Source organism: Vigna radiata, chromosome 7, assembly GCF_000741045.1.
Source record: "Vigna radiata var. radiata cultivar VC1973A chromosome 7, Vradiata_ver6, whole genome shotgun sequence".
NCBI lineage: Eukaryota > Viridiplantae > Streptophyta > Magnoliopsida > Fabales > Fabaceae > Vigna > Vigna radiata.
Window position 1 is genome coordinate 44140669 of NC_028357.1, and position 16277 is coordinate 44156945.

General features: G+C 36.7%; 3 protein-coding genes across 6 annotated transcripts; all 3 read left to right on the forward strand.

Moving 5' to 3' along the window:
• LOC106769403 (heat shock 70 kDa protein) lies at positions 1-2200 on the forward strand. Its single transcript, XM_014655010.2, has one exon. It carries the CDS (start codon positions 106-108, stop codon positions 2047-2049), a length of 1944 nt encoding a protein of 647 aa, XP_014510496.1. The 5' UTR covers positions 1-105; the 3' UTR covers positions 2050-2200.
• A 436-nt stretch (positions 2201-2636) lies between these two features.
• Positions 2637-7994, forward strand: LOC106769214 (translation initiation factor IF3-4, chloroplastic). 3 transcript variants are annotated; one of them, XR_002668810.1, is made up of 10 exons: positions 2637-3034; positions 3120-3159; positions 3355-3414; positions 4055-4107; positions 4689-4744; positions 4827-4860; positions 5073-5271; positions 5726-5800; positions 7029-7101; positions 7192-7284. XR_002668810.1 is itself a non-coding variant. In XM_014654735.2 (9 exons), the coding sequence occupies exons 1-9, from the start codon at positions 2763-2765 to the stop codon at positions 7763-7765; spliced, it is 831 nt and encodes a 276-aa protein (XP_014510221.1). In that variant the 5' UTR covers positions 2642-2762; the 3' UTR covers positions 7766-7994. The 3 variants fall into 3 exon arrangements, 1 of the variants encoding a protein (XP_014510221.1); XR_002668811.1 differs by lacking the exon at positions 5726-5800 and having other exon boundaries at positions 2638-3034; XM_014654735.2 differs by lacking the exons at positions 5073-5271; positions 5726-5800 and adding an exon at positions 7616-7994 and having other exon boundaries at positions 2642-3034.
• Positions 7995-10908: 2914 nt separating this feature from the next.
• LOC106768159 (cellulose synthase A catalytic subunit 7 [UDP-forming]) lies at positions 10909-16126 on the forward strand. Of its 2 annotated transcripts, none has more exons than XM_014653141.2 (13): positions 10909-11098; positions 11176-11371; positions 11887-12086; positions 12207-12294; positions 12466-12571; positions 12655-12921; positions 13006-13351; positions 13442-13705; positions 13804-14016; positions 14150-14363; positions 14463-14659; positions 14759-15112; positions 15324-16126. In XM_014653141.2, the coding sequence occupies exons 1-13, from the start codon at positions 11024-11026 to the stop codon at positions 15903-15905; spliced, it is 3102 nt and encodes a 1033-aa protein (XP_014508627.1). In that variant the 5' UTR covers positions 10909-11023; the 3' UTR covers positions 15906-16126. The 2 variants fall into 2 exon arrangements, with proteins under 2 accessions (XP_014508627.1, XP_014508628.1); XM_014653142.2 differs by having other exon boundaries at positions 10910-11098; positions 12469-12571; positions 15324-16125.
• Positions 16127-16277: the final 151 nt, after the last annotated feature.

Here is a 16277-nt window from a genome sequence, read left to right on the forward strand (position 1 = left end):
TCTCTCCTCACACATAATCTCTACACAGTACAAAATATTCTCTACACACAAGAAAGCTCTCAAAGTTTCAGAATTTTCTTTTCTGAATTACAAACTCAGTGATCAATGGCAGCAAAGGAAGGCAAAGCAATAGGCATAGACCTCGGCACGACCTACAGCTGCGTAGGCGTGTGGCAAAACGACCGCGTTGAGATCATCCCCAACGACCAAGGCAACCGAACCACACCCTCTTATGTGGCTTTCACCGACACCGAGAGGCTCATCGGAGACGCTGCAAAGAACCAAGTTGCTATGAATCCGCAGAACACAGTCTTCGATGCCAAGCGTCTAATTGGGCGCAGATTCTCCGACTCGTCGGTTCAGAACGACATGAAGCTGTGGCCGTTTAAGGTGGTGGCGGGCCCGGGTGACAAGCCCATGATCGTGGTCACGTACAAGGGTGAGGAGAAGAAGTTTTCTGCTGAAGAGATATCTTCCATGGTGTTGATCAAGATGAGGGAAGTGGCAGAGGCGTTTCTTGGTCATACCGTGAAGAACGCTGTTATTACTGTCCCTGCTTATTTCAACGACTCGCAAAGGCAAGCCACGAAAGATGCAGGGGCCATTTCAGGGTTGAATGTGTTGAGAATCATCAACGAACCCACTGCCGCTGCTATTGCCTACGGGTTGGACAAGAAGGCTTCAAGAAAAGGTGAACAGAACGTGCTTATTTTCGACTTGGGTGGTGGAACCTTTGATGTTTCCATATTGACCATCGAGGAGGGGATTTTCGAAGTGAAGGCCACCGCTGGTGATACTCATCTTGGAGGTGAAGATTTCGATAACAGGTTGGTGAATCACTTTGTTACAGAGTTCAAAAGGAAGCACAAAAAGGATATTAGCGGGAATGCTAGAGCGTTGAGGAGGTTGAGGACAGCCTGTGAGAGAGCCAAGAGGACGTTGTCTTCAACCGCGCAGACAACCATTGAAATCGATTCTTTATACGAAGGGATTGATTTCTATGCAACGATTACCAGAGCGAGGTTTGAGGAGATGAACATGGACTTGTTCAGGAAGTGCATGGAGCCGGTGGAGAAGTGTCTGCGTGATGCCAAGATTGACAAGAGTCACGTTCATGAAGTTGTTCTTGTTGGAGGGTCCACCAGGATCCCGAAGGTTCAGCAACTGTTGCAGGATTTCTTCAACGGGAAAGAGCTTTGCAAGAGCATTAACCCCGACGAAGCTGTTGCTTATGGTGCAGCTGTTCAGGCTGCGATTTTGAGCGGTGAAGGGGACGAGAAGGTTCAGGATTTGTTGCTGTTGGATGTGACTCCACTCAGTCTTGGGCTTGAAACTGCTGGTGGTGTTATGACAGTGTTGATTCCGAGGAACACAACGATTCCGACCAAGAAGGAGCAGATTTTCTCGACTTATTCCGATAACCAACCCGGGGTTTTGATCCAAGTGTTTGAAGGAGAGCGTGCTCGAACAAAGGACAACAATCTTCTCGGGAAGTTTGAGCTCACTGGGATCCCTCCTGCACCAAGAGGCGTTCCTCAGATTAATGTCTGCTTCGACATTGATGCTAATGGGATTTTGAATGTCTCTGCGGAGGATAAAACCGCGGGTGTGAAGAACAAGATTACTATAACAAACGACAAGGGTAGGTTGAGTAAGGAGGAGATAGAGAAGATGGTGAAGGATGCAGAGAGGTACAAGGCAGAGGATGAAGAGGTGAAGAAGAAGGTGGAGGCGAAAAACTCGCTCGAGAATTATGCTTACAACATGAGGAACACGATAAAGGATGAGAAGATAGGGGGGAAGTTGGGGGCGGATGATAAGCAGAAGATTGAGAAGGCTGTGGAGGATGCGATTCAGTGGCTGGAGGGGAACCAGTTGGCGGAAGTGGACGAGCTTGAAGACAAGCTGAAGGAGTTGGAAGGAATCTGCAACCCCATCATTGCCAAGATGTATCAGGGTGGTGCTGGTGGAGATGTTCCTATGGCTGATGACATGCCTGGTGGTGGGTCTGGTTCTGCTGCTGGACCTAAGATTGAAGAAGTTGACTGAGACTGACTTCAAGCTTGTGTTCCAGAGTGAATCAAGACCTATAGGATCTTTGTTGTTGTCTACTTGTTATTTTGTTCTGAAAATGTAAGCTTAGCGATGTGAAGTTTCCCCAAGATTGAATAAAAGTTTGTTTAGTTCTTTCATCAATAAATGTTTTGATTCAGAACAAGTTTGATACTTTCTTTTGATCAAATTTAACAATAATTAATATAAAAGAGGTGCAAGAAAGTCAAAACTAAACTTAAAGGATTTATGATTTTCACATCTAACTATAACTTTAAAATAATAAACGGGTTATATTTAATATTTAAGTAATTTAAATCGTTCAAAATAAGATATATTTAATATTTTCTTTACATTAATGTATGGTAACAAAAACATTTTAACATAAAATAAATATATTTAACATGCTAAAAATGTATAGGTTCCATTGATAAGACATTAATACTAAACAATTTGTAATTTTGAGTCACTAGTGCATCATGTAATTATTATTTTAACCAAAAAGTTGCGTGAAGAAATAAAGCAAATGAAAAAAAATGCTTTATTATTATTATTATTATTATCATGCTTAAATGTTGAAGTTATGTAGTAGTATTTTTGCGATGTTGGAGTTTGAAAGGAGCGAGTGGAGCTAATAGGTGTCACAGAGTTTAGGATAAGAGATATGCGCCATAGTTGAAGAAGCGAGAATAAGGAAGGGTCCGCGTGCCATGGCTGGCATCACCACCGTCCCCTTCAAACTCTTTCACTACCACGCCACACCTTCTCCTCTCTTCACTTCTTCCCATTCCAAACTCTTCGGCCTTTCCCTCTCTAATCCCAATTCCCTCAAATACGATCCTTCTCTCTCCACCTCTCTCTTCTACGTAACCGCCCGCTACGGTGGCGGCGGCGGCGGCTCTCGCTCCTTCGGCTCCGGCGACTCCCGTAGACGCCAGCCCGAAACCGACGACGACCAGGCTCTCGACCTCTCCACCCTCAGGTTCTGTCTCCCTCCTTGTCAATTCCTTTCTCTCTTATGCTTCCTCTGTAATTTCGTCGTTAAGAATGCTTTGAATTTGAAATAGGTCAGATACCGTGAGGCTTATTGATCAGAACCAGAATATGGTTTGTTCTTTTTTTCCTTCTTTTGTATTTCAGCGCTTTCAATTCTGTTCGCTAGAGAAGCACTTCTAGACTGAGCTACTACGTTTAGAAGTTTTATTTGATTGATTGATTCGAGGATTGTATTCTTTGAGTTGTGAATCTTTCTAATTCGGTCTGAACCTAGCGGAGGTTGCTGAACTTGTTGTGTTTTTGTAGGTTGGAGTAATGTCAATTGATGACGCCATTCAAATGGCTGAGGATGTCGAACTTGATTTGGTATGATGTCTTGTGCCCTGAGATTGCTGCTTCTGTGCTAAGTTTTGCACTACTTGTTGCCTACAGTGTCGTGGTTTTCTCATTTACATTTCTCCCTCCTTTTGTTATTGTCTCAGTTCGAAAGTACACTATTTAGTTGTATATGTTTTGCCATATAATTTCAGCTTAATTAATATAACTTACTTTCACTATGCCTAGTGTAGGTAGATGATGGAAATGGCAGTAAGTAGAAAGCGGAAGTGCTTCCTATAGTTTCACTTAGTTCATGTTTGAATAAACTTTTCTATTAGGTAAACAAGAAGGTAAAATGAGTCGAGCTTCTTCCATAAATTAAGATAAGCTTAAGTACTTTAACTTTGATAGAAGTTCTCTCATCTAATTTCCGCAACAGGTGATAAGTTGGTTTTAACTTATAGTAGAATCTCAATTCATTTTACCTTTTTATTTTTCTTCCCTATGAGTGATTGCAGGGAAATCTATCCAAACAAAGCTTTATATAGATATCACAAATAAAAGTGAATGAAATCTGTCTTAATATGTGGTGTTGAAAACCTAATTGATTCAGGAAAGTTGACAATCAATTCAGTGGGAAGTTTCTGACATCAATGTGTGACCTTATTTACTCTCGTTTTTTGGTCAGGTAATATTATCCCCAGATGCAGATCCTCCTGTTGTTAGAATAATGAATTACAGGTATTATCTTTGTATATCACGAGAGAAAAACTCTGCATTTCTGTTATCAAAATGCCGATGGTTAATGCCCACATCAAAATTTTTATGCATTTTTCAATCAATTTAGCAGTTAATGATCTGTGTGTATACTTGTTTAACAATAGTTGAACATTAAGTAGTTTGAATTGGGTTGATAGAGCACTAATAAAATTTAGTTTCCAGTTTCTCTTGATTCTGGCCTTGTGCAACTATGTTTTAGTCAATTTTTATTAATCAGGGAACAGTGGCGGCGGAGCTGGGAGTATTTTTTGCATTCAGTTGTCTGTAAATGAATGTAGTGCTTCCATGTATATTCGGGGTGGGGTGTTGTGAAGACATGATAGAGAAAAAAGTAACAGGGGATCAATGGGGAGATTAATTGACACTTGTGTAGTTGTTTCAAGAAAGACTATAGCATTTGATGTTCGTTTGACTAAATAAAATGAATCTGCATGAAGGACGTGCCTAAATCTGCATCTGTTTGACATGATTGAGCACTTGTATACTTATAGCTTAAGAATTGTTGGACCTTGTAATTGATCCTTGTATTTTCTTCTGAACAGTAAATATCGATATGAACAACAGAAGAAGAAAAGAGGACAGCAGAAGAAAAGTGCTGGTAAACATTGATATTTTCTTCTAAATTATTTGCAAAACTCAAAAAACAATAAATTACTGACCTAATAGTCTTTTAAATGTAGCTAATCGGATGGATTTGAAGGAGCTCAAAATGGGGTAATGTCCTAAGCTAATCTTGGACAATTGTTCTTCAGATTTCTTAATTATGGATCAAATACTACTTTTATCAATATTTTTAATAAGCGTTAGAAATCTGAAGAAGTATATTTTGCTATTTCAGGCAATCTAGTTTGGTTTTGGTTAAGTATTTGTTCTCGGGAAAGGCATTACACACATCTACACAAGTTAATTATTTCTGTTAATTTCAGGAAACTAGAGGAAGAACAACAACCTAACCTTTCCCCACTTGGCGAATTTGACTACATGGACCAAATGATGTCCTTTGATTCCACATATAGTTTTTCTCTGTTTTCCTCTGTGTCTATTGATCAGGGTACTTTTCATCCAATCTACTCACCTTATTGGGGGTTTTACATGTCTTTTCTACGCATGTCCAAATCCCCTAAGGTGAGTTTCTACCATTTCTTCTACTATAGAAGCTATTCTTACTTTTTCTCTAATACATTCCTAATTTTATCTTGTTTGATGTGTCTACTCATTTTTTCTACATCGAATTTATTCTCTTAGCTTTTTACCATTCGACATGCAGTTCCATACAACATTGAGTTGTGTGATAAAATCTTCCTTTAAGTTTGGTTGGTACCTTTTTGTCACAAATGATAGCCAAAGAACTTCTCCATTTTCTCCTTCGCTCTTGAATCCCATTGTATATACCTCCCTTCGTTTCTTTGTTATTCCATGTGATGGAACTTGATACTTAAATAACATGACTTTTGGTGTACTATACTCTCCTAGTTTTACTTTTTTGGTAGGGATATTGCGTCAGCAAAATCCATGAAATTTCAAAGCTCGTCATTGCATCTTTAACTCTATTTATTTCCTCTCTTGATTCTCCAACTAGAGCTATGACATCGGTATAAAAGAGGCATCATGGCATCAAATCTTTCAATATGCTCAAAACGCATTCAAGAGTAAGGTAAAAGGATAAGGGTTCAAAGTTGACCTTTGGTGCGATGCTACATATCATCTACACTTCCATATGGCTCCTAACTCACTTCTTCTATTGCTCTTCACTGAAAGTTTTTTCTTCTTCTTTCTATTCAATTATCACCACTTGATCCTGTCTTGGCTTTTCCTTCTTACTCTCCTCTCATCTCTTATGGCTGTGATCAAGATTCAATGTTGGGTACTCAAGCTCTCACTAGTTGTGACATTGTAGTCCATGCAAAGTTTTCTCTCTGATTTCCTTATGAAAAATAATAATGAGAACATAATCATCTTTATTTGTTTCTACTTGATCATAATCCCCATTTAAATCAATGTATCTTCTACATTTCTAAATGTGCTCAATACACAGCCATTTAGACCCTGTCTAATTATTTTTTTCTCCTAGTGGTAATATTACCTCTAAAGCTTCTAAATCTTCCCAAATTCTTATGTCGTGGCACCCTTATACTGGTATATAAGCATTGATCACATTTAAAGCACCCCTTTCTTTTACAAATTGGGTTAAATATGTTTTGTAAAATGAGCACATTTTAATTTTTATTTCTTGTGAAAGTTTTCCCTTGGACTTCAGCCGTTCAGAATCTAAAATTGATACTTTTGATCTCTATTGTTATAAACATCAGTTAACCATTTACATGTTTAATGGGAGGTTGCATGTGGCAACCTAGGTGGCATCCAATAGTGTGTATGTGATGTCATGTCAACACTTGACTCCCAAAAATTATTTTGGTCTCTAAAATGAATGGTATTTATTTTGTTCGTTCATTTTATAAGAACTTAACATATTTAGCCATTACAATTTATAGAGCTATGGTCTATCTATCTCCTAACCTATGTACATTCACAACATAATTTCTGAATACTTATATATAACTAAATACTTCCCCCTTTGATTTAATTTTTACAACACACCACAACTAAAAGGAGTTTGTTTACCATATTTGCTCACAGATGAACTAGGAAGTTTTATGTGATGATGCATCACGCTGTAAAGATATAGGAAACTGCTGTTACTGTATTAATTAAATGCATAAAACTTATTCTGTAATTTACGCTTTTCTTCCATAATTAGAGCAGTTACAGCTGTTGCCTTTCATGAGCTGTGTTTGAGTTGTAGTTATTCTCAGTTATTTTTACTAGAAGAGTCTTGTACTTATGCCTTTCTGTTACTAATTCTTTGTACTTAATTTCAACAGTTACAACATAGATGAGCATGATTATTCAGTGCGTTTGAGAGCTGCACGGAAATTTTTGAAAGACGGTGACAAGGTTGCATGAATTATATTGTCATGTCATATTAAGCACGGTGTTCCTACACGTATACTAATGTATTGAGATCATTGGGATCCATTCCTGCAGGTTAAGGTCATAGTAAACCTTAAGGGTCGTGAAAATGAATTCAGGAATATTGCTATTGAGCTTATTACACGTTTTCAGAATGATGTTGGGGAGGTACGTCATGTCACTTTCCCGTGAGTTATACTTATCATATATTTAGGTATTAAAAACCTGACTATTTTCCATACAAAACGATACTGGTTACAAGAAAAATAGATCTTGATGTGTTTGTTATACTGGTATTTTATTGTGTTATAGTCCCTAACTTAGCACACTTTAATAATTCTCAGGCACCACTACATTTGCTATTTCCGTTTGATTTCTTTTGTGCATTGGATTTACTTTTAGTGAATTCATTCCATAGTCTTCTGTCCCGATATCTAATTTTATGGTCATTAGAGATATATCCATTTGAATTTTATATCCGAATCACACATATGTGCAGGTTGGACTAGAGGAGGCAAAAAACTTCCGTGACAGAAACATCTTCATAATTTTGGTTCCAAACAAAGCTGCTGTACAGAAAACTCAAGAACCACCAAAGAAAAAAGACAAGTCCGCTAAAGATGAAATCTCCGCCAGTGTCCAAGCGTAACTGAAAACTTCCAAGCTAGTTTCTAATTGTAGAATGAATTGAGTAACTTGTATTGGTATGAGTTGTATGATTTATAATTCATGTGCAATAATAGCATATAAATTCTCGAGGATTTTAATTATAGAGGCAGCCTTGGCTTTTCGAACACAAGTTGCTCTGAAGGGATACCAGTATACCACTAACCGCTCTTCACAAGACTAATCATAAAAGGACAATCGCATGTGGGTAATATATGCTCATTTAATTTTAGTTTGGCAGTAATATTTTTGCATACTTGTGTTCCAATTCAATGCATGTAAAGTTGGTGACAGGTGGAAGGGTGCATACCCTGATCAAGACAAGAAGCACATGGTCCTAACAAACGATTGATTTGGAAGGAAGCCCGTCAATTTTCGGGTTTGTTCCTGCCTAATATGGTTAAGCTAACGCTAAGTACCTCTTTTTGGATCCTGCTTATGTGTAGGTTCTGCCCTAACGCTTGTTATTTTAACTAAAGATGTAGAGGCTGCAACTTACGGACCTAACGATTTGAAGGTAGCTTAGTTTTGAAGTGCTTACGTCCCAAGAAAACTAAAATGTTCCACATGTTTTTGCTCGCATGAGTAAGCAGAACGTAGTCCACTCCTCCTGAAAGCAACATCTTATCCGGTGCCTTATTTTATTTTATAATAATTTAAATATATTTTAAGTTGATATATATTTTTAAACAATAATAAGATGAAATTTATCTATATTTATAGGTGACATAAGAAAAAGGAGAGAGAAAGACATCGTGTGATACTTTGACATATTTTTTATAAATCGAAACACTAAAGCCATTTGCATTTATTTTTTTATTAAAAAAATTACTATTTGCTGATGTTCTTCTATTCTATAATCTTAATTTTTTTATTTCTAAATATTTAAGGTGGATTAGGATGATTTGAGATCAAAGTTTAAAGCTCAGAAATTTACATAGGAAAGTATAAAAATTTGAAATTTTTTATGCAATGAAATTATGGTTTGAAGTGAAAAACAGAGAATTTTTTAGTGCAATTTGATATTTTGGCTGATGAGGTTTATCTGGGGATTAACTTTACTTAATTTCACATAGACTTTGTTTAGCCCCATAAAATTGAAAGATCAAAAATCCCAAAAAGTCTAAAGTAGAGTGACTAAAAATGTAAATTAAGTCTAAGTAATATGTTGTGGTTTTCTTGAGGTGACGTGAAATCTTCTCTAATTGGAATGTTAAGTGCACTTTGTAATTGCATTTTCCTAAAGAAGATGCAATTAAGCGAAAGTAATGGAAAGTGTATTTAAGGTAAGTCAAGTAACATCCTTTGATTTCTGGTCCATTACGTGCCTAATCTTCAGGGGATATTCATATAGTTTCTTATATAGAAAAGGCCTATAGATAAGTCGATACTTCTCACCCATTATTATCAAACAACCAAAAATGTAATGAGTTTAACTACTCTTGCATTTCTGTAAAAAAAAATAAAAATGCTTATGTAATAACGTACACGTAAAGGGATTGGCCTACTTTGAAATTATAAAGTGCTTTTACGATAATTCACATCAATTTTATACTATTAAATAATCATAAGTAATTGTCGACATAACTTTTTAATTAAAGATTACAAAAACAACAAATTTACCTTACAATATTTTAATGTAAAAAAGTGTAACTCTTTTTGTGTGTGTATATATATATATATACATAGATTGCGACATTGTGTGGTTTGAGATTGCATTACCATTTATATAGAGCTTTATCATATTGCTATTGGATCGCCTTATTATATTTTAGCTAATGTATTATGTTAACATGATATTCGATAGCTTTTTATTAAATTTTTAACCATTATCTCGAAGATAGTAATTGAGAAGACCCTTATCTTTAAAATTCAGATAAACATGATGTTACTTTGGCTAACAACCATGAGAGAATAAAAAACTATTTTAAAGAACATGTGGTTTCTCATAAGTGTTTTTTTTATGAATAAAACAATATTTTAGTCCCCGAAAACATAAAGTATTGCCATACAAAAATTTCTTAAAATCACGCCAATTCAAAACAACTTTTTTATCATATGAAATAAGTTTTTAAGTTTAATTACTTACTGTTATTTTAATTCTTGAATATATATATATATATATATATATATATTATATATATATATATATATATATATATATATATATATATATCATTAATTATGAATACAAGTTTTAATTATTTTATTGGTACTTTTGTGCCACCTCCAATTTTATAGTTTTGTTGCTTAAATTTAAAATAAAAAAATTAAAGCTGAAGCTAATGCATAAACTAGTAGTTACATATGAAAACGCCATCCTTTCGCATCTGACAGTTCTTGCCCATTTCTTACGCTATTTTTATGAACAACAACAACAAAGAAACACAAATCAATTTAAAAACAAATAAGAAAATAATACAGAGAACTGATATAATAAAGGTAACAAACTTATATAAATTATTGTATATTTTCTTACTTTATAATTTCACTGTACGAACATAATATTGTTTTTTTAATTTCTAATTTAGTCGAATTATCTATAACTCTTTTCAAAACTTAAAGAACTTTTGGATGATTGAAAAAAAAAAAGAAAATTTAGTGTAATTTTTTTACCACCTTTGGCACTCCTTTTAATTTATACATTAAAAGTAAAATATAAAGTCATAGTAACATAATTCCTGAAAAGAAAAAAAAAAGATAACTATAAGCACAAATTCAAAGGAGTGCATGAAAAATAAAGAAAGGAGATTATATTATGCATGAACACCGTTAATTTTATGATACTTTTTGAAGTTTTATTTTATATTTCTCTCTTTTTTTTTTATCTCTTATTTGTATAAAAAAGATATATAGCTTTTTTCTTACAACTACAATTTCTAATTAATAAAAAGATTCTCATTTCACAAATATAGAGTAATTAAGAACAAAACATCCTATATGAAAAAGAATGAGGAAAGAAAGGTACGTATGTATGTATATACATCTGACCAACGTGTAGTCATTGTTGATGATTGCATGAAGGAGATGGTGGTTGAAAAAAAACAAAAGGAAGAAGCTTAACTTCAAGGCAATGGAGACCCTGCAACCAACAACATCCACATATTAGGTGAACACACCAAAACCTGCAAGCCTCAGTGTTCCTTCATAAACATAAACTTTGCTCTCAATTTCACCACTCACTATTTTTTTGTTGTGTTGTGTCACATTGTTGTCCCATTCATCAGTCACCACCGCCAACATGGAAGCCAGCGCTGGACTGGTCGCTGGTTCTCACAATAGGAACGAACTCGTTGTCATTCATGGCCATGAAGAGGTAATCACTAAGCATGCATGAAAGATACTTGCAGAAAGTTATTGATTAATTTATATTGTTGTGTGGTTTTGGTGCAGCACAAGCCTTTGAAGAACTTGGATGGGCAAGTGTGTGAGATATGCGGCGATGATGTGGGAGTGACGGTGGATGGAGATTTGTTTGTGGCATGCAATGAGTGTGGTTTTCCGGCATGCCGACCGTGCTATGAGTATGAAAGAAGAGAAGGGAGACAAGTTTGTCCACAGTGCAAGACCAGATACAAGCGTCTTAAAGGTACATAACTTTTACTCATCTTTCAAACGCCATTAAAAAACTTCTTTGCATACTTCTTACAAGTATTTCAGAAAAATTATCAAAATAAATAACTTAAATATGAAGTAAAAGTATTCAATATACTAAATGTCAATTTCTGATTAATGTAATCTATAAATTAATTGCTAAAGGAAAATTAGGAATGAGGGCTTGTGATTTTGGCCAGCATATATGACTGAGAAGAATAATATAAGTATAAATAAGAGTTTTAGAATATATGCTGTTGAGACAACACTGTTGAATCAATCAATGGTTTAATTACGAAAAAGTGTCTTGGAAAGTTAAGAGATTATGGTGTATTTTAAGTTGTTCTTAGACTTCCCTCATAAATGAAACTATTAAACATACAGAAACACACATATATACACATTAAAAATATTGAGCTTCTTTTCAATGGATGATCAAAGGATTTAGTTGTTAGTACTTGTAGTTAGCTAATAGTAGCATTTGGTTTTGTTGTGATTTTGGTAATTAAGGGAGCCCGCGGGTTGAGGGAGATGATGATGAGGAAGACGTGGATGATATCGAGCACGAATTCAACATCGATGACCAAATGAACAAGCATAATCACTCTGCCGAGGCCATGCTGCATGGGAAGATGAGCTACGGAAGAGGTCCAGAAGATGAGGAGAATTCTCAATTCCCAGCTGTTATTGCCGGTGGCCGTTCTCGCCCTGTAAGATTTCCAAATCATTACTTCATCTTACTCTACAAAACTTTCCCATGTTCAATAGACTTACGATAATTTTGCATGTATTTACCAAAAAAATCTTATATTAACTTTGCATGCATGCAGGTTAGTGGAGAGTTGCCAATATCATCTCATTATGGGGAGCACCCTTCACTGCATAATCGTGTGCATCCTTATCCGGCATCTGATCCTAGTAAGATATGTGGCTTATAGTCTTAGCTTTTAGACATTGATGAGATTGATTGAAAGAAGTTAATAGCTTTCTTTTAGAATTTTCTTGGTACACTTCTGGAACTTATTTTCATTAGTATACTTCAACACGGTTAAATTTTTGTTCACAATATGTGGCCTGCTGTTATCGAAGCAGGAAATGGAAGATGGGATGAAACCAAAGATGATAGAATGGATGACTGGAAGTTGCAACAAGGAAATTTGGGACCTGAACCTGATGAAGATCCAGATGCAGCCATGTATGCTTACAGTGCTACAATTAGGAAACTGTGATGCATTAATTTTGATGAATAGTAATGATGGGAAGAAATTAACTGTGCAGGTTGGATGAAGCAAGGCAACCACTGTCAAGGAAGGTACCAATAGCATCCAGCAAAGTGAATCCATATAGAATGGTGATTGTCGCACGGCTTGTTATCCTTGCCTTCTTCCTCCGATATAGACTGATGAATCCTGTACATGATGCATTGGGGCTGTGGTTAACATCTATTATATGTGAAATCTGGTTTGCTTTTTCATGGATCCTTGATCAGTTTCCCAAATGGTTTCCCATTGATCGAGAGACCTACCTTGATCGTCTTTCAGTAAGGTAAAATAAGCCACCTTCACTCTGAAGTCAACATGAAATCCAAAACCTCCAACTTACATGGCTGACAAAAAAATTGTTTGTTAGGTATGAGCGTGAAGGTGAACCAAACATGCTTGCTCCTGTAGATGTCTTTGTCAGTACTGTGGATCCCATGAAGGAACCTCCACTGGTTACAGCAAACACTGTTCTCTCAATCTTGGCCATGGATTACCCGGTTGAGAAGATATCATGTTACATTTCTGATGATGGAGCTTCAATGTGTACTTTTGAGGCCCTGTCAGAAACTGCAGAGTTTGCTAGGAAGTGGGTACCATTCTGCAAGAAATTTTCTATCGAACCTCGAGCACCAGAGATGTACTTCTGTGAGAAAATTGATTACCTCAAGGACAAGGTGCAGCCCACCTTTGTTAAGGAGCGTCGAGCTATGAAGGTTTGTATCATATCTATCAGACTCGTACTTGAAAATATGGGATTAGAAGTTAGTTTAAAGTTTATTCACTGTTATTTGTGTGTTTGACAGAGAGAATATGAAGAGTTTAAGGTTAGGATCAATGCACTTGTGGCAAAAGCTCAAAAGGTTCCACAGGGAGGATGGATTATGCAGGATGGAACACCATGGCCAGGAAACAATACCAAGGATCATCCTGGTATGATTCAAGTCTTTCTTGGTCACAGTGGAGGTCATGACACTGAAGGAAATGAGCTTCCTCGTCTTGTTTATGTTTCCAGAGAGAAAAGGCCAGGATTCCAACACCACAAGAAAGCTGGGGCTATGAATGCTTTGGTAAAGCTTTTTTATCAGTTTTTGCTGTTCTTATGATGTCCATTCACCTTTATGAGCCACAAATACTTGACTTTTAAAATTAATGCTGCAATTTACAGATTCGGGTCTCTGCTGTGCTAACGAATGCTCCTTTCATGCTGAATTTGGATTGTGATCATTATGTCAATAACAGCAAAGCTGCTAGAGAGGCCATGTGTTTCTTAATGGACCCCCAAACTGGGAAGAAGGTCTGCTATGTCCAGTTTCCTCAAAGATTTGATGGCATTGATAGGCACGATCGTTATGCCAATAGGAACACAGTTTTCTTTGATGTAAGTTCTGCAAGAAACATAACATCAGCATGGCTTGGCCTTTTCTTGAGCACTTATTTTTTTCATTCTTACTCTTTTGTTAAGTAGTGTAAGCTAGTATTAACCATTTCCACTTCTTTCTGTTTCTGTGCAGATAAATATGAAGGGTCTAGATGGTATTCAGGGTCCTGCATATGTTGGCACTGGGTGTGTATTTAGGAGACAAGCTTTATATGGTTATAATCCTCCTAAGGGTGCCAAACGTCCAAAAATGATAAGCTGTGACTGCTGCCCATGTTTTGGAAAGCGCAAGAAGGTTAAGTATGAAGGGAATGGTGTAGATGGAGGCGAGGCTGCAACCCTAAGAGGTTCTAATATTTCTGATCACTAATGTTGACAGTAACTTCAATTCAAATATATTTCACTTTTACCTTTTCTAACCCATGTCCCATCCCACGTCTAAATAGGACCAGATGATGATAAACAGATGTTGATGTCCCAGATGAATTTTGAGAAGAAATTTGGCCAGTCATCTATCTTTGTGACTTCAACCTTGATGGAAGAGGGTGGTGTGCCTCCTTCCTCAAGTCCAGCAAGCCAGCTTAAAGAAGCCATTCACGTGATCAGCTGCGGATACGAAGATAAAACTGAATGGGGAATTGAGGTAACACAAACAGCCTAGAGACTCCTTGATATCTTACCATATTTTGTTCACACTATGAAAATCAGCTCATCCATGTTATTTTGCTTTCCAAATATGCAGCTGGGTTGGATTTATGGGTCTATTACAGAGGATATTCTAACAGGTTTTAAGATGCATTGCCGTGGTTGGAGGTCCATTTATTGCATGCCTAAGCGACCTGCATTCAAGGGTACTGCTCCTATCAACTTGTCTGATAGGCTTAACCAGGTGCTTCGTTGGGCACTTGGCTCCATTGAAATCTTCTTCAGTCGCCATTGTCCTTTATGGTATGGCTATAAGGAAGGGAAGTTGAAGTGGCTTGAGCGATTTGCATATGCAAACACAACTGTCTACCCCTTCACCTCCATACCTCTAGTCGCCTACTGTGTCCTTCCTGCTGTCTGTTTGCTCACTGATAAATTCATCATGCCACCGGTAACAACGTCATTCTAATTCTCACATGCTGAAAAATTAGTTAGTCATGCCATGCTTTTGAAATTATAGAATTTCAAATTTCCTTAATGTTGCCTTAAAAACCTGAATTCTCACGACTTTCGTATGTAGAGCAGGACTTAAATCTATAATTATAGAATGGGTGCCAAGCTTATTTGCTTATAAAGATATCTTTTGGTTGCTGATGATACAGATAAGCACTTTTGCCGGTTTGTACTTCGTTGCTCTATTCTCTTCAATCATTGCAACTGGCCTTCTTGAGTTGAAATGGAGTGGAGTGAGCATTGAGGAATGGTGGAGAAATGAGCAATTCTGGGTCATTGGTGGTGTGTCAGCTCACCTCTTTGCTGTCATACAAGGTCTTCTGAAGGTTTTGGCCGGAATTGACACCAACTTCACTGTTACATCAAAGGCAGCGGATGATGAAGAATTTGGAGAATTATACACCTTTAAGTGGACTACTCTCCTGATTCCTCCAACCACTATCCTAATAATCAATATTGTTGGCGTTGTTGCTGGAATCTCAGATGCCATAAACAATGGGTACCAATCCTGGGGACCTCTATTTGGAAAACTGTTCTTCTCATTTTGGGTGATTGTCCATCTGTATCCATTCCTTAAAGGTTTGATGGGTCGCCAAAACCGCACACCCACCATAGTTGTTATATGGTCGATACTATTGGCTTCCATTTTCTCCTTGCTTTGGGTAAGAATTGACCCATTCGTATTAAAAACTAAGGGACCTGATACCAAGCTATGTGGAATCAACTGTTAAAAGACTGGTTTTCCTACACTATCCTTTAGAGGGCATCTTTTGAAGATGAATGTAAATTCTTTGTTGTGCTGTATGATGCGTGAACCTACAAACTTTACATGTACAAGGACTAAAAAAAAAGAGTGAAAATTGGCTAGTGCAAATGCAGTTTTCTCATCAGTGTAATCTATTGGATGTTTGTTAGCAATTGTTTTGGCTCCATTTGCCCGAGGATTGGAAAGTAAATCAGAGTTACAGGTTTACATAGTTAATGTTCTATCGGAGGCATCTAGCACATTACGTCTAATCCAAAATGATGCATAAAAGCTGTGCATAATTATTTGACCTACCGAAGGACAATATGCTAGCCGACTTAAATCATTGATAGTCTTT

Bases quoted from the DNA above. Each gene is read 5' to 3' on its own strand.
- LOC106769214 (XM_014654735.2), top strand. From the start codon at position 2,763: ATGGCTGGCATCACCACCGTCCCCTTCAAACTCTTTCACTACCACGCC. The intron at 3,415-4,054 runs GTATGATGTCTT...TTTTTTGGTCAG, and splicing joins AGGATGTCGAACTTGATTTG to GTAATATTATCCCCAGATGC. The intron at 7,285-7,615 runs GTACGTCATGTC...ACATATGTGCAG, and splicing joins TTCAGAATGATGTTGGGGAG to GTTGGACTAGAGGAGGCAAA.
- LOC106769403 (XM_014655010.2), top strand. From the start codon at position 106: ATGGCAGCAAAGGAAGGCAAAGCAATAGGCATAGACCTCGGCACGACC.
- LOC106768159 (XM_014653141.2), top strand. From the start codon at position 11,024: ATGGAAGCCAGCGCTGGACTGGTCGCTGGTTCTCACAATAGGAACGAA. The intron at 12,087-12,206 runs GTAAGATTTCCA...GCATGCATGCAG, and splicing joins CCGGTGGCCGTTCTCGCCCT to GTTAGTGGAGAGTTGCCAAT. The intron at 14,364-14,462 runs GTTCTAATATTT...ACGTCTAAATAG, and splicing joins CGAGGCTGCAACCCTAAGAG to GACCAGATGATGATAAACAG.